Source organism: Martes martes (genome assembly GCF_963455335.1).
Source record: "Martes martes genome assembly, chromosome: 11".
Lineage (NCBI taxonomy): Eukaryota > Metazoa > Chordata > Mammalia > Carnivora > Mustelidae > Martes > Martes martes.
This window is the reverse complement of record NC_137899.1, coordinates 30,517,202-30,534,909: the sequence shown is the minus strand read 5'-3', so window position 1 is coordinate 30,534,909 and position 17,708 is coordinate 30,517,202. Positions and strand designations below refer to the sequence as shown.

Genomic DNA, 17,708 nt, shown 5'->3' with positions numbered 1-17,708 from the left:
TGATTCTTCTTAATTCTTGTGACAAATTTGAAGATGGAATAAGAATGCAGTAATACCTTTTAAATGTAATTGTTTTAGACGCACAAGACGACAAGATATAAGAAATGGAGACCCACTCACTCACTGTTCAGACTTACAACACCACGGTAAGTTACAACACTTTCATCTTTCAACCTGCTAATACCAGGGTAAGTCATAAGCAGTAGTGTGTACCCACACATGCATGCAGGGCACACAGTGGTATTGGAATACTTAAGGAGATGCAACTGAAGAGAAAGGAAATTTAGAAGAAAGAAAATTCTAAAGAATACTAAACGGTGAATTTTGCTTTTTTTATTGCAGATATGATAAATCCAAGTTTTAGATCCTCACAATGCTTAAATTTCACTTTTCTCATATTACCAAAAAGAAGCCAGGTTTAAATACATGCTTTCATATATAGTAGCAACTTGAGAGCAACAGGCAAGAGAAATATTCATTTAAATATATTAAAGAAGAAAATGTAGTCTTAAAATAAGCCATTCAAATTATTATGGTGATGATGCAGCCTTTTTGTATTGTTATTGGGTATCCTAGTCAAGTAGAAGATAATTCTGCTATCTTCACATTGATTTTCTAGTAGGATATTCCCTTGAACTGGGGATTTAGATTGTTTCATTTTATGCTTCCTTCAAGATGTCAAGTCCTAATTGATATCCAGTACTTAATGCTGGAATATCAACCAAACTTCCTTTAAAATGTGGTAAAATGGTAGTGTATCTCACTCCCCCATTTCAACCCTTTACAAAAACAATAATGAGGTTGTGCTTCCCTCTGCTGGGAAAACATATCAATGACATCACAGCTAATGAACAATTCATAGTTAAAAATAGCTGAAATACAAAATGTAAATATGTTACATGTAATTGAACATAATTACCTTATTAACTTTTTTGGTATCTCTTACATTGATCTTAAAAGAAGGTCTAATATTTTTATCAGTTAACTTGGATTTGATGCACTACTTCTGGTATACAATATTCACATTTCATGAATGTTAAGAAAGAAAACACACTGCATAAATAACACCCCAACATGCATTCCAAGACCTAGCTACCTTCTGGAAGTCAGATCCCCCTGTTGTGTATCCTGTACGTGCTGGTATCTGATTCATGAATACTCACAGGGCTGTCTGGGGGATGCCAGTAACAGAAGATAGGTACCCACAAATTGAGCCTATATTTGGGGTCCATCTTGCTTGCACAATTTCTTTCCAAGGACTTTACTGTCTGTTATTGTTCTCATTATAAAGAAAAAGGATACCACTAAATTGGAGCAAATGTCATGATTTTTTTTGTGTTTGTGCAGGTAGGGTACATTATTGACATACCCTCCTTAAATTTTTCACATGGTGTATTTCAGTTGGACAACCAAACATTAACTAGTCTTGCATTAATCTATTTCATGTACAAATATTGAATTATGATCAGCACCATTTAAGCAATGCAGTATTATGAATTTAATTTGTCATATTAAAGAATCTTTTTGCTTAGGTATGGAGAAGCTAATGATAAAAACTGCAAGTAAAAAAAACAGGACAATATGATTAGAGCTCATTTCTGATCAGACTTCAATCTCCATATCAATATAGACTTTGCTATTTTGCTCACTCATATTTCTAGGGTTATAACAGATGTAATTATCTTGAATATTATAGATATTTAATACACTTTTACTGAATGAATCTAAATATTTGAAGCTACAGCACAGATACGTCCCTTATTGTTTTTGGTTTTCAGTAAAGATTTAAACTAAATAGCATCTGTTATTTATTGTGAAAATGACTTAAGGCATACACTGCTATTAACACAACCATATTTAAAAATAGATTTCTTAAGAAACATCATTGACCAATCAATTAACTAATAAAAAATGATTATATACTACTACATGTAGGATACTATGCTATATTTTAAAGATTGCTGGCGAATTACTGTAGATATATCCATTTGTTGAATAATCCAGTTCCTTCATAGACCCATTTGGTATTTTTTGAAAATGATATATATGCTGGAATTATGGACATACACATAATACAAAGAAAAGCTGACCAAAAGCACATTTTTTAAAAAGTAAGACTGCGTATAAATAAATGCTGACTGTTGAACGAATGGCTTTTGGAAAGTGCTTCAGATTTTGCAGTTCTGTTTTGATGAAGTTAGAGTGATGAAAGCTTGAGAATATAGAATTGCTTAAGTATAGAAAGTAAAGTGAACATGAATCATTTTTTCTTGTGATACTTCAGTCAAAATAATATAGGAAAGAAAGGGAATTTCTGTGGTTCAGTGTTACTGGGTATGTGTGTATGTGTGTGTGTGTGTGTAAACAATGCTACCTAGATGCTTATGATATATGGGAAGAAACGGTAAAATAGTCTCAGAAGTTCAGCAGAAATAAAACATTCCCTTTTGGAAGGCTTCTTTATTCCTTATCTGCTTGTATTACTAATTAACCAAACATGAAAACCATATACCATAGATTACGGTAAATTTCAAATGTTTGGAAACTAAGTCAGGCATTCCCATGGGGCCAGGTTGAGTCTTACCATTAGGAACCAGTGAATTATCTTAGAATAGGTGATGTCTATTTTTGAAATAAAATGGGCAAAAACCCAGGGCCCAGCCCTGTGGCGTCATATATGTTGTCTTGCTAGTGTCACATCTCACATTGAATAAAATATATGTGCTCATATGGAAACATACAAAGATATGAGATGTTTTCCCAGAAAACTGCTAAGCAACTTGAAGCCAAATTATACACTTCAGGACAATCAGTTCCAGCTGTAATGGTAAACATATTCTGTAACACTCTATATTTTACATATCCTGAGGTTTTAATAGAGAAACTATATAAAATAACTCTGCATTAAGGTGGAAGAAATTTCACTCTCGATGAAACCTTTAACACTCACTCAGCTCTTTGCTCCCTCTTGTGTAAAGGCAGCACTAATGGGGAGCGGGCCTAGGTGTCACATAGAAAACTCCAGCTCCACCTTCCCTTAATCTGGCACACTCTTTTCCATCACTAGTGGCTATTCACCTAGGGAAATTTTAGTATGAAAATTTAGTATGAAACCTAAATGTGTATGTGCTGGCCGATCTTCTTGTCTTCTCGCTCACACCTCATATAGAGCTAAACAGAAACTTCAGGTTGTTTCCATTATGTTGTTCCCTTCCCTAAAACAACTTGTGCACAAAATTGGAGCTTGTCTGACTTTGCCTCCAAGAGCATGAGTGGCTGAGTCAATTTACCATTCTCCCTTCTTAATGAACAAGAATGAGTAGTATTATGATCTCCATGCCCAGAAAGGGACAAACCATATATAACAACATTTAAAAAGGTTAACATCATCTTGGATTTTTGAATCTTTGAAATATTTTATGTCCTAACTTTAGTTCAGTACCATCATTGAATTTACTTTGTGTTAATTCTCTTGGCTGTTCTACATACATGCATTTCCCTTCTAGCATCGCACAGTAAAACATCCACAGAATTCAATCTTCTTAATTATCTCTGCAACTGGCTCATCTCAATTTATGTCTCGGTTGGCATCAGCATTGTTCCAGAATTTCATAAAACATCTTTGGCAATGTCATCTTTGTGGTCTGCAGAGCTGTAAATTTAGTATTTTGTAGCAATGCTAATCTGGTCTGTGTTTTAGCTTATTTTATACACATAGAAATTCCAACTGAATCTGAGCATTTAGCCCCAAGAGAGACCTCAAAGCTTGATAGATGAGCATGATGTCAGCCCTAAAAAAAAACCCCAAAACCCTTAACTTTAATAAATTACCAAATTGTATCAAGTCTAAGATGTCACTGAATATAAGATGCACCATTTTTTAAGGACTGCTAAGAAAGAAAAACTGCCCAAGATGGATACTCTAACAGTGATGCCAGCATCAAGCCAGCTTACAGTGTTTCACTATTAGTGAAAAGAAGAAATAAACTCCCATGAAGAAGACAGCAAGGACATTTGCTTGTTTCACCTATAATCGTGGGTGGTAGAAAAGGGGAAAACCACTTCTTGAATCACAGGGTGATACTCAAAACATTTACTTTCTGAATTCACACCAACAGTGTGGACCAAATACCTCAGACAAGACTTTAGTTTAAAGAGGTGTCAGGGGCACCTGGGTGGCTCAGTGGGTTAAGCCTCTGCCTTCGGCTCAGATCATGATCTCAGGGTCCTGGGATCAAGCCCCACATCGGCCTCTCTGCTCAGAAGGGAGCCTGCCCCACCCCGCCCCCGCCTGCCTCTCTGCCTATTTGTGATCTCTCTCTGTCAAATAAATAAATAAAATCTTTAAAAAAAATAAAATAAAGAGGTGTCAGGTTAGGAGAGACACATGTATCTGGCCAAAGTGAAAACGAACTCTTTCCAGAAGAAAGCAATTCAAACTCAGGACAAGAACAGCTTTAAGACATATTCTATTATCAGAGATATTAAAATATACAAAGTGTACATTCTAGAATGAAATTATTACAGTATTATCTTGTAAATAGGCAAATCCAATTATTCATAGTATAGGTGTGTGAGACATGCACACACACACACACACACACCTGAATAAGAAGAGGTTTGAAATATTTTGTACTATCATTGTTCCTTACTCAGTTTTTAAATATGTCATAAGAGATCACCCAACTGTTTATACACCCATAATTTAACTGTTGTAAGGTTTTTAAAGCATGCTGTATTTTTTAAATTCCAAAAATAAGGGAAACATATTAAAATACAAGATGGTATTTTCATTATTGTTTATGGAAGGTTTCTGCTTCAGTATATGGGTGTTTTCCATCATCTATCATATCTCTTGGGAAGAAGTAAATTAAAGTCCATGTTTCCTGATGTTTAAATGTAAAAATTCCTATGGTAATTTTACTCTGCCGTATATATTATATATGCTTTCTTGGTAAAACATTTGCTATAAAATCATAAAAATAAAACATATGAGATATTCAATATGGAATAAATAAACATGGTAGTAGGTATCTTCATATTGGTTGTGCTTTTTTCATAATGGAATTTCAGTCTGTCTTATACCAAGAAGCATTACAGCCTTCCACAAACAAAGGTATCAAGCATAAATGTAAATGCAGTGATTCAGATGGCTTCAATGTTAACTTCATAACATATCAATTTCATTTCCATATTTTAAATTAATTTCTAAAAATTAAGATACTAGTGACCACCTCTAATACAATAAGTACCTATGAATAGTAAAGTTAAAATACCCTGGTCTTATCTCTCTGCTTGTTTATCCATTATATATGCCAACAAGAACATTTTAAACTAATATCCACAGGAATCAGTGGGTTAAAAAAAGATGGGAAACTACTTGAATTCTAAAATTTTACATGCTGTATTCTGTTTGGTAATTATTTCCCAGCACCAGAGACAGATCTTAATTTAGGAAATAAAACAAAGTAGTTTAAAATCTGATATTTTCACAAGTTGATAAATTTTAAGTTTAAATTTTCTCTAAGGTTTCATAATTGAGTCTTTTTTTGTACTTGACAGATGCATTAAGCACATGGACTTTAATACATACATATGCATGCATGCAAACTCACATTCAGCTAGTTAGTAACTAGTTGGTACAAGCACCATACCAAACATTGGAGAAATATTGTACTAAGCATTTTATCAATAAACAAACAGGACCCCTGTTATATAGCTTAGTATATACCGTAGAACTTGTTTTCAATGTACTATAATGTATGAGATTATTAAGTCAGTTTTAGCAATCTTAATAGTCTGGTCCCAAAATATACATGAATGTTAGGGATAAATGAAATTTTTTGTCTTCAATTTTATTTATTTTTAGGTATTTTACGCCTTCCCAAGACTTACAGATAAAATGCCTTTTTAGCTACTGCTACTTACAGGGGGATTATTCCTTCGTTTGAAGTCAAATTAGGTTCTTTTCTATTGATAAATCACCGTTTATATTTCTAGAAAAGAACATCTAGAATCTGGTAAGGGAAATCTAAGTAATGATGTTTATACTTAAGAAATGCATTTTGGGGGTGCTTCGCTTAGGTAGCTCATTCATTAAGCATCTGTCTTCGGCTCAGGTCATGATCCCAGGGTCCTGGGATCGAGCCCTGCATCTGGCTCGCCGCTCAACAGGATGCCTGCTTCTCCCTCTCCTACTCCCCCTGCTTATATTCCCTCTCTTGCTGTGTCTCTCTTTGTCAAATAAATAAATAAAATCATTTAAAAAATTTTTTTTAATTTAAAAAAATAAGAAACGCCTTTTTGTAGTCTTGTGTGTCACCGAGAACTTGTGGGCAACATTTCCTTTTGTCCTTAGTTTAGCCTTAAGTTATTGAGAAAAAAAATTTACAATGTAAAATATTAACATTACAATGTTAAAGTTAAAATTACAAATATAATTATAAAATGTGATGAAAACAACTGGAATTAGATTTCCCTTTATGTAGTTCAGCAACTAAAAGTATTTGTTAAATATTTAAAATAATTTGCAACCATTTCCTCCTATCCTAAATTAACTTTTACTAGTACATTCATTACTTATGAAGTTCAACTTTAAAAGAACTTTCAGGGGGAGAACATCAAAAATGATAACAAATTAAGTAGTTGAATAAATACAGGGTTTACTATCCCACCCATCTCTATCTTTTCTCCATGATATCACATTCTTACACTATTAACATTTCAATCCTGGGAGACATTTATGGGGTTAAAAAGGAGAGTGAAATAAATGGAAAGCTGAAATGTGATGCCTTCTGTTTCTGCTGTATTGGAAGAGAATCAAATACTAAATAAGGCCTTTAGCAACATGATATTTCTGGCCAAATGATGGATATCATGACTTTTTGTTGTTACAAAAGGAAGCAATTTATTTAACTTCTTTCTTTCCTCCCATTCTTTCTGGTTTATTAGCTTCATTTCATTTCCATAAATTATCCCACTAAAGGAGGAAATGATTAATTGAAGATTGCTTCCTTAAAAACATTATTTCTTGTCATTAACAATGGCGATATATTGTAACATTGTGTTATTCAAACACACTGTGGTACTTTTAAAATAATTTTAATGTTTGTTGCTCTCAATTATTTTCCTTTATTCAACTCATGAGAATTCATTATGCCAATTTAGCAACTAACTCTACCCTTCTTGTCTACTGGTAATTTTCATAACAAAAGTTTATATTCAAAACAGTTGCTTTCTAAGTGCAAAGTGTATTTTAAAATAGATTAAAATGGGATTGCTTTCTTTCTGGAAATGTACAGAATTACTCATTGGCATAGACATCCTTTGGACTTACAGGTGTCCCTGGAGATGTGAGAATATATTCATACGATTTCTCTAATCTCTTTCTCTTCTTATTATCCCATATTTGGAATTTTTTATTTTGGAGTATACTTGATTAGTTATCTTCTCCCACCATATCTCAAATCAACTCTTGTAACATTATAAAACAAAAAAATTTAGAAGATTTGAAATGTTTACATTTGCCAGGGTGGTTTAATAGCATATTCTGTCATAATCAAGGTTATAAACCCTATGCGCTTTTTAACTGATTAAGCTTTTAACCATTTCTTTTATGTAATTATGATAACTCTGTGTCTGAGGATATCAAAGTTACATGAAATTTCAGCTTTAAATGCAGTGTAAATAGTTACCTGGATTTTCCATTCAGCAAACATCAGCCAAGGGTTTATGACTGCCTAGTGCCAGGATTATAAAACATATGGTATGGAGGAAGACAACCAGATTAATAAATAATCATAACAAATAAGACTACATGTGTTCTAAAACTATATGTAAAAATATTTTTAGGAAGCATAGAAGAGGAAATAGTTTATTTGATGGTGGTCAGGGAGTAGGATTGATGTTGGGAAGCAGTTCATAATTTGTCTTACTCTGAATTCTCAATAAAGATTTTAAGTTTTGAATTAATAGTTGAAACTATCACAAGAACAGCAGTAACAATAATAGTACCTCACATATTTATGATTCTTTCTGTGTCCAGGCATTATACTCTTATTTTTGTGTAGATACATTTTTAACAAGAAAAAAGATACTAAAAAGGGTTATAAAAATTTTATGTTGTCCAAAATTGTTAGATGACCCAATAATATATTTCAGATGATGTGTAATTGTTTGATTAAAAACAAGGATAAGACAAAGATAGCAATAATGTCACACAAACAGGTATAATGACAGAACAAAACCAGGCACAAAGGGAGAACATAGTCATCGTGAAGTTCTAAGGATAGAACGTAAATTTGTCTAATGAGTTTTTTTAGCCAGTGGTGAGGGGAAAAACTGATCAACAAATGAGCCACAGAGTTAATTCTTTAAAAAAAAAAAAAAAAAGTCAGTTTTTCAGGGCACCTGTCCAGCTCAGTCAGTAGAGCATGTGGCTCTGGATCTCAGGGTTGCAAGTTCAAGCCTCATGTTGGGTGTGGAGCCTACTTTAAAAAAATCAGTTACTCAAGAGAATCTCAATAATTCCTAAAACTAACACCAGAAAAAAAAAAAAATCTCCCAAGGTGAACATCAAGAAAATAGTGCATGGCAGCGGACACCATACTGGACAGCATTGTGACATAAACACAGTGAGCACATCAACAGAGTATTCCTTCCGGGCTTCCTCAGCATAGATCAGAAGGACCCCATCCAACACAATTCACAAAAATCAGTTATATTATGGGAATAACCCAATGTGTTCCGTGTAAACTGCTCTTGGATCAATTAGTTTAATCCAGAGGGAGATCCTAGTTTATACTTACCCTGAATGTGCAAGGTTTCCTATCCTTTCCTATCCTATTCCTATCTTTAATCAACAGTGTTTTTCTTAGTTGAGCTTTTGATTTATATTGGATAATTTTAAGTTCAGTAATATATGCACTGAAAAATATTTAGCCTGTAGCTGTACTATGCTACCATTTCAATATAGAGCTGTTTGCTTATAAAGTCAAAATGATAGTATGTTTGGCATCCTAAGGGAGAAAAAAATTGAAGATCTAGTAAGACAGGAATCAAAATATTGTCCCTGTTTATATTTTTAAATAGAAAGATAGAAACAGAGACAATGATTAGGGGGCATAGGAAATAAAGGCAGGAGAAAGAGAAATAGAGTATTATCAGAATTCTGATGTGTCCTATGTTGTACAACACTTACTCAAGCAGTTGGGGTAGAAGGATCAGGAAAGGAAATGGATAGTTACTGAGTGCCTTCTAATCGGTCTAAAATGTTTATCGGGTATCTGTTTATAAAGTTTCAGGTATGGGGAAATCAATAGAAAAAATGCTTATAGGTTGTTATATCTGAGCACCCAAATGTATGAATGCTTGCCTGGGGCCAATTTAAATGAAAATTATGGCCCTAAGTTAAAATTTGTGGATGATAGAAACATTGTACTGTAGAAGAATTAATAGAAACTACTGTATTCAGTGGAAATTTAGTATTTGTAGTTGTTACTGATGGCAGCAGAATCTAACAAAACATAGAATAAGAGAATCTCAAACCAAAGAAAGACGATAGTACCTATGCATACCGACTCTGATTGATAGTTAATATGGCAGAACTTGTAACTTCATTGCTTACTAACTAGAACACTTTCTTTTGCTTTTTTATTTGGACAAAAGAGAGAAAGAAAAGCCAAATTTAAAGGGGGAATGAGTACTAACGGTTTTGGTAAGAGTAGTTATCAAGGCAATGTAAAGACCCCTGGGCAGTGAACTAAATTCTCCAGTTGTGGTTCTTACGCAGGGGGAAAACTACCTGAATGTCATGTTTCTTGAAGAACTTCATGAACTATTGCTATTATAAACTAAAAGCAACTTAGTATAAATTCTTGATTAAATCAAATACCATCTTATACTAGACTGTACTATGAGTAGCAGATGAAATGGTTTCTTAAATATAAGAAAATATTTACTGTTAAGGAACTTTTGGATGTCTGGGTGGCTCAGCCAGTTAACCGTCTGACTACTGATTTTGGTTCAGGTCATGATCTCAGGGTTGCAGCATCAGGCGTTAGACTCTGCTCTGGGCGTGGAGCCTGCTTTAAGATTGTCTCTCTGCCTCTTCCTCTCTTCCCCCACTCACTCTCACACACACACACTCTCTCTCTCTCTCAAAAAAAAAGAAAAAAAGAAAAGAAAAGAAAACTTCTATTTTATTTTTTTAATCTGTTTATTTTTTTGTAACTGGGAAACAGTTGCTGTCACCACAAGAGAACCTGAGAAACTAAAAACTGAACAGGTTTCCCAGGATTGGAAGGGTTAACAGAAAACTCGCTATGGAACAGATAGAATGATTAAATTAATTGGGAAGAAGATAATTTTGTGACTATTAGAAAATGTACCTACTGGATGTTACATTTATATTGAACTCTATACTAAGCTTTCTTTTTTTTTTTTTTTTTAAGAATTTATTTATTTATTTGACAGAGAAAAAGATCACAAGTAGGCAGAGAGGCAGACAGAGAAATAGAGGGAAGCAGGCTCCCTATTGAGCAGAAATCCCGATGTGGGCCCAATCCAAGGACCCTGAGATCATGACCTGAGCCGAAGGCAGAGGCTTAACCCACTGAGCCACCCAGGTGCCCCTATACTAGGCTTTCTTATTATACAAGGTACATTGCTCTTCCTTACTGTGTGTCAACTATTCAACCAAAGGAGCTCTGAGTTTGCAAAGAAGAACTTTTATATCTTAAGGTTTTTACAGATATCTCTCGTAACTTAGGTGAGAGACAAGTCAGTTATTATCATAAAGTTCTACAAGAAAAGTAGGCCTGGATAAGCCAGAAGATACTGGTGGATCATCATGTTGTTTGCTTCTAATTCTAATGGTTTTTTTTACTGTTTTATGCTGTCACGTCTTATGAGTCATTAATACGTAGAGATTGAATGAAAAATCTTTGCCTAAATGTTAAAGGATTTTTGAATTAAAAATTTTCTTTTACTTTTTTTTTTTTTTTTTTTTTAAAGATTTTATTTATTTATTTGTCAGAGAGAGAGAGAGGGAGAGAGAGCGAACGAGCACAGGCAGGCAGAGGCAGAGGGAGAAGCAGGCTCCCTGCTGAGCAAGGAGCCCGATGCGGGACTCGATCCCAGGACGCTGGGATCATGACCTGAGCCGAAGGCAGCTGCTTAACCAACTGAGCCACCCAGGCGTCCCTCTTTTACTTTTTTTATTTTATTGGAATAAGAACACTTAATGTGAGACCCACCCTCTTAAGTTTTTGAAGTGCGCAATACAATATTGTGCTCTGTAGCACACTGTTGTACAGCAGATCTCAAGGTCTTACTCACCTTGCATAACCGAAACTACATACCCATTGACTAGCACCTACCCATTTCCCTTCCCACCCCATGTCCCTTCCCACCTCCCACCCCCTCACTCCCCCCCCACCCCCGGTCCCTGACAACCACCATTCTAACATCAGCTTCTAGGAGTCCAACTATTTAAGGTATTTTATGTAAGTGGAATCATCATACAGACTTGTGCTGTGACTGGCCTATTTCATTTAGTTTTCCCCAAGGTTCATCTTTGTTGCTACATTTTGCAGATTTCCTTCTTCTTCTTTGTTTTTTTATAAACTCTGAATAATATTCCAAGTAAAAGGATTTCTAAATCGAAGTTCAAACTGCACAGCAAGTAGGGAAAAAAATGTACCCACTGACCTATGTGACAAGGTACTCTAAACATGGTATCACAGGAGATTTTCCAGTGCCCATTAGGTAGAGAGATTCAGTTCACCTCTATCCAGGGAAGCAGATATCTTGCATATTAGCACAGCAACATGTGTCATATCCATTCATTCAATGATATACAAGTAATTTCAGAGGGAGCATTAAAAAGACTACCATATTCAATGTATATACTGACATACAAAGATAGATCTCCAATATAAAAAAAGAAAGTGTGACTTGGGATCAGTTAAATGTTGTTCCTTTACATTTCAGTCATTTCCTTTTTCCAGGGTATTGATCTGTTAAATAAGAAGGGACAGATACTTCCCAACTTTCTAGTAGAGTTTCATTTCATGGTTTAGGGTGATAGAAAAGAAAACACTGAGATTGACCTCCCTGGGGATAGCAAATGGAGGCAGAATGTCCACCGTGGCAGGGTGATATTAGGAGTTGGTGGACATAAACCGTATACAGGGTTTAGGTAAAAGCAGGATTTTGAAGAGCTTTAAACCTAGTGAGAGCAAATCATGTTGTCTGTGACAGACAAAAATTCTCAGTTGATTAGAATGAGAGTAAAATTGTCAAAGCGATGCCAAAAAAGGTGGGGGGGGGGCTTTTTTTTAAATTAAAAATCTAGCTGAGTTTGAAGTAGAGAGCAAAAAATTTTCATCTGTCTACACTGTCAGCCCTCCATGCATGTGAAAATATATTTATTATTTTCTAAATTAATTTAATGAGTTCCAGATTGTACAGGATGTCATAATGGAAACAGGATTATACAAGATAATAACGAGGGTTTTTTTTTTTCCTTCTCTAAATGAGTTTTACCTAGACTCCCTGTGTCCTACTTTTGATCTTAACTGTGTTTCATTTACCACATTGAAGGAGGTTACATAAAGGGTAAAATAATAGAAATTTAATCAGGAAACAGGTTTTCTTATTGCTACATTTTATTATATACTCTTGCCATATTCTTTAGCCTAACTCTTGAAAATAATAGAAGATGTATCATTTTAAAATAAGGACAATGGAAACCATGTTGCTTTATAATTGTGCATCTTTCTTCTGAGCCATCCCAAACATTTCACACCAATTGATCTTCAGAACAACCTTGTAGATTATTTAAGGGTTATTGGTGGGAAATATAAACTTCCTGAACTCTACCTTCTGTAAAATACTAAATAAATATTAATGGCTGGTGAATTTAATTTTAAGATGAAAAACAAACATAAAGAGGCAACATAATTTCTCAGAAACAGAGTCTTGTTTCCAAAAGTTCAAATAACTTTTCTGCTAGAGAATAGTATCATATGAACTGGTCCCATTAGTGAGAGCATAGAGTTTTACAGTTAAAATAATTTCTTGGAAAGTATTATCACGGCATATAAAGATGTATAGTTAAACTGCACACATGACTGCTTCTTTTACTATAATGCTATTTTCTGGTAGACAAATCTCTGTATATGCTTTATATAACTTATACCAATATAATTAGTCTATTTAGGCAGGCACTTGAGTTTTGTCACCTTAGGTCTGTGACATTTCTGCCATCCTAAATCAATTTGGAAAAGACACCCGACTAGGCAACAAATTTATCTTCCAAATTTCCAAAGAAATACTTTGGAAAGTTGAGTTTACTTCTCTAACGTTTCCTCATTTCATTTCCTCATCGCCGGCCAGATAATCACCATGGCCACAGCCTTGAAGAAAGAATCATCTATGGAGTAGAAAATAGTAGCACGTTCCTGGAATGCAGTCCAAAATCACAGCGAGCTCTGGTCTATTGGCAATTCCAGAGGCGAAATGAAGAGCGAAAAGAAGAGGTATAGGAATGAAATTGACTGGATTATTTCTGTCTAAAGGTGTAATGTTAAGTGACCCCAGCATGGTTGACTTGAGGGTGAAAAAATACAGTGAATCTCTTATCTTTTTCTTAACTCATCAATAGTCCATTCATTAAAGGAGCATTCCCTGAAGGCTGATTTTAACAGGCTTTGTGCTAGGAGCTGGAGAAACAAAAGTAAACTGATAAGACCTTTGTCCCAGAAGCCATTTGGGAATGTATTTGAGAGTCTTCTTTTTCCTTGTAGTTGCCTACAAAGCAATTTGTTACCTATGTTTGTGTACAAAAGAAAAAAAATCAAATCCTCTACTAATTTTAACTATTGTAAAATTAATTCTGCTATCCAAACTTGTTTTCTTTTCTCTATTAAGTTCCTCCTCAAATGGGGAGAAAAGGTTTGAGAATGGGAGTAGGAGATTTAGGATGAAGGGTCTGCGGTCCCAGTATAAACTCTGATAGGAACTATGCATGTAGCATCAGACGGATCTTCCTCCTCAAAGTATTCATCTATTCCTGTGTAAAATTAAAGAAATGTACACAGAAAATCTCAATGCTCTGAGCCTTTAAAGCTTTTTAAAAGTATGAAATAAGGGTAACTAACCAGGTCATGTAGATGATTGGTAAATGTATTCTGTGCAATTTTATAAACACAATCTGAATATAAAGTTTAAGATCCTCCCTTGCCTTTTTTGACATTTGAAGCATCTTTAAATAGGTAATCACATCATACAAATGTCAAAGTTGATTTTATACAATCTTATACCCTCTCAGCTTGGGGTTTTAGAGATGTCTCTTGTAAACTATATTCAAAATAAGAGGGAGGTTAGATATATTCAAGAGCGCATCTTCATATTTATGTCACATCTAAGACTTAGAAAGTGGGTAATTATTAAGCATGTAGTCCTTTGCTTTCCACTGCTTGCTGAACTGCTGATTTTTTAACTTTTTCAAATCTTCTGAGTTCATTCTAACGCTGCATTGTTTTCTGATATCATGGTTCTTTATTTCCAAGATTTACTGTTAACTTTCACCTATATTTATATACCTTCTTTCAAGTTTATAAAATAAAGTATGTCTTTATCCTCTCATTATCTTGAATATTTTAAATTATTATAATGAAAAATTATATTAAGACAGTAGACATTTTTTGCAACTCATCTTAAAATTGATTTACAGAAACTTCTCACTCTTTTTCTGATGGACAGCTATCATTTCTCTTAAGCTAGACATTTATTAACTGTTAAAGTGTGCCTCAACACGTAATCTAAATTTTTACTGAAAAAGAGTTCCAGAACTTCTCTTTCTTTAAATATGTATATTTTTGCTACCATTTCTCTTCTGCTAGATCAGAGTGGATGATCATATCATCAGGACAGAACAAGGCCTTCTACTGCGTAGCCTGCAACGGAAAGATTCAGGCAATTATCTCTGCCATGCCGTGGAACATGGATTCATGCAGACTCTTCTTAAAGTGACCTTGGAAGTCATTGACACGGAGCATTTGGAAGAACTTCTCCATAAAGATGATGATGGAGATGGGTCTAAGACCAAAGAAATATCCAACAGCATGACACCTAGCCAGAAAGTCTGGTACAGAGACTTCATGCAGCTCATCAACCACCCCAACCTGAACACAATGGATGAGTTCTGTGAACAAGTATGGAAAAGGGACCGAAAACAGCGTCGGCAAAGGCCAGGACATAACCAAGGGAATAGTAACAAATGGAAGCACTTACAGGAAAATAAGAAAGGTAGAAACAGGCGGACCCACGAATTTGAGAGGGCACCCAGGAGTGTCTGAGCTGCATTACCTCTAGAAACCTCAAACAAGTAGAAACTTGCCTAGGTAATAACTGGAAAAATGCAATATACATGAACTTTTTTCATGGCATTATGTGGATGTTTACAATGGTGGGAAATGCAACTGACTTCCCCCAATTATAAATTAAGTCCATGAGTAACTTTGCTAACAGGCTTTCCTCCTAATACCAACACCTAATAGAGGTCAGGCGAACGCAGATGTTCGCTTTAGCAGACTTAAATGTTTCCTATGAGATTTCATTGTACAGGTTTCGCTTTCTTCTTTGCCTGAGAAATAAAAATGTCATTTGCCATATTGCCATCTAAAGAAGAAAAACTGCATCAGCAAAGCCATTTTATTGAACTGAAAAGTTTAAAATAAACTGCATGGATTTATGAAGCTGATGAATATTCCAAAATATAGTTGGATTCAAGGATATTTTTTTGTCTACCAGCACTCATGTTTATATGTACTGGAGGAGTAAAATGATACTGAATGAAATGGTCTGTGGAAATATAAAAAACATAAACCATCCATCATCCAGAAGAAAAATGGAATACACTGATCTACTACTGATGTCTTCTTTCAGCTTTGATCTAAAGATGTATTTTATTAAAACTATAATTTAAATGTACCATGACAAATATGCAGTAAAAATTAGCTCTTTTCTAAGCTAGAGTAGGTTTTTGTCTTACAGTTATTGTGCTATATAGTTTTTGTTTTAAAAACTCCAATCGCGTGCTGCTTTTTTCCGACATTGTGTTTTTAGTTCCACAAGAGGGATAGCCAGTAGTGTTCAAGAAACACATAAACATCATTTACCGCTGTTTCCTGAAGCCTGCATATAAATTAGGCTTTATTTCTCTGAGGAATTCAAACAAATAACACCTCCCCCTTCTTTAAGTATTATCGAAAATTAAGTTTAACTTGCATAATGTTTTCTAGAAAATACAGAGCATTTAACCAGCAAAATCAGAAGATGCAAACTGATTTGTTAAATGCCTAGTGTTGTACCTAATGGATCAATAAGGAGAAAAGGAACTGCATATTTCATGAAAAGAATAAGCATTGTTTAAATATAACATTAACAGAAAAATTCTTAATTCTGTGCTTGAAAACCTGCATGATATTTGAGACATAAAAAACTCCCATGATTCCTTTAGGAATTACATCTCTGTCACTCAATTTTTTTGAAAAAAGATCAGTAATATGCAGAACAACTTCTTAAAAGCAAATTTCCCAGCTCTGTTTACATCTGTATCAGCTGTCTTTTATCTCGTTTAAAACAATTATCTGTCTAAGGAACATATGATTCGTTTCATGTTGATGGGAGCGACTTTTATGCAAACTGTTTTCCAGGGCACAGCGCACACTCGAAACATGTAAAACTTTTTGTTTCCTGCAACAATTTATAAAATAAGGTAAAAGCTGATCAATAAAGGACTCGCCTTGTTCCTTGTCCTAACATGATTCCTTGAGAATCATTGACTTCAAGGTGTATAAGACCTTCAGCATTATGATAGTTTTCTCTTGCACTGCACTCACCCTTTCAGGAAACCCTCCCTAGATCCTTCATCATGCACAAAAATGCAAAGGAAACATCTTCTTGCTAATTAATGAAAGCAGCATTGAAATTCTAACTCTAGCTGTCTTGGGATTCTAATTAACTCAGCATTAATTTCTCACCTCAGACTACAGTGAATTTTTTTTTTTAAATTCTCAGCTGAAATATTTCACAGATGGAAGCTCATGTTTCAGTTTTAGTGATTTGAATAAACAATTTGTTAATGCCTATTCCAAATGAAAGCCTAAAAATATTCTGCACTCAATTTTAGGCTCCATTGATGAATACAGTGTTACTTTTAGAAATACATCCTTAAATGGTATTTGGATTTTAAATTATTTGAAGGACATATTTCTGTAGAGAAAAAGAAATGTTTGAAGTACTAATCAAAGAACAGAGAGTACTCCAAAAATAGGTAATTCTTTTATTTTCTTAGAGTATCTTAACTGTGCTAAAATTTGGTGTTGTATTTCCTTCGAAATTTGCGGCTGAAACAGATTTATTTGCAGTAACAAATATCTTAATTCTTATTAGTCCTCAAAATGAATGGATCTGAAGGGCTACAGATTGAAATTGTATGATAACTTTAGGGATGCCTTCCAGTGTCTGACTGAGTTTTGTTTAGCATTATGGAAAACCCAGAGAAAGGAAGTCTAAACTTCAATTAAAAGAAACAAAAGAAGCAAATCTCTGGCATGTCTTTATAAACCATCAGGTCTGAGTTTTCAAAGAAAATTATAGATATAACTAGCAGATAGATAACTCTTAGTACAGTCATACTC

The 17,708-nt window shown here is 34.4% G+C and overlaps 1 protein-coding gene across 1 annotated transcript in view; it reads left to right on the top strand.

Moving 5' to 3' along the window:
* SEMA3A (semaphorin 3A) overlaps positions 1 to 15,860 on the top strand; it is a 207,798-nt gene extending 191,938 nt beyond the window's left edge. The window contains exons 15-17 of the mRNA XM_080818971.1: positions 79 to 146; positions 13,399 to 13,541; positions 14,907 to 15,860. Coding sequence (XP_080675097.1) covers positions 79 to 146; positions 13,399 to 13,541; positions 14,907 to 15,362 — 667 coding nt within the window. The 3' untranslated portion in view covers positions 15,363 to 15,860. The remainder of the gene's footprint in view (positions 1 to 78; positions 147 to 13,398; positions 13,542 to 14,906) is intronic.
* Positions 15,861 to 17,708: the final 1,848 nt, after the last annotated feature.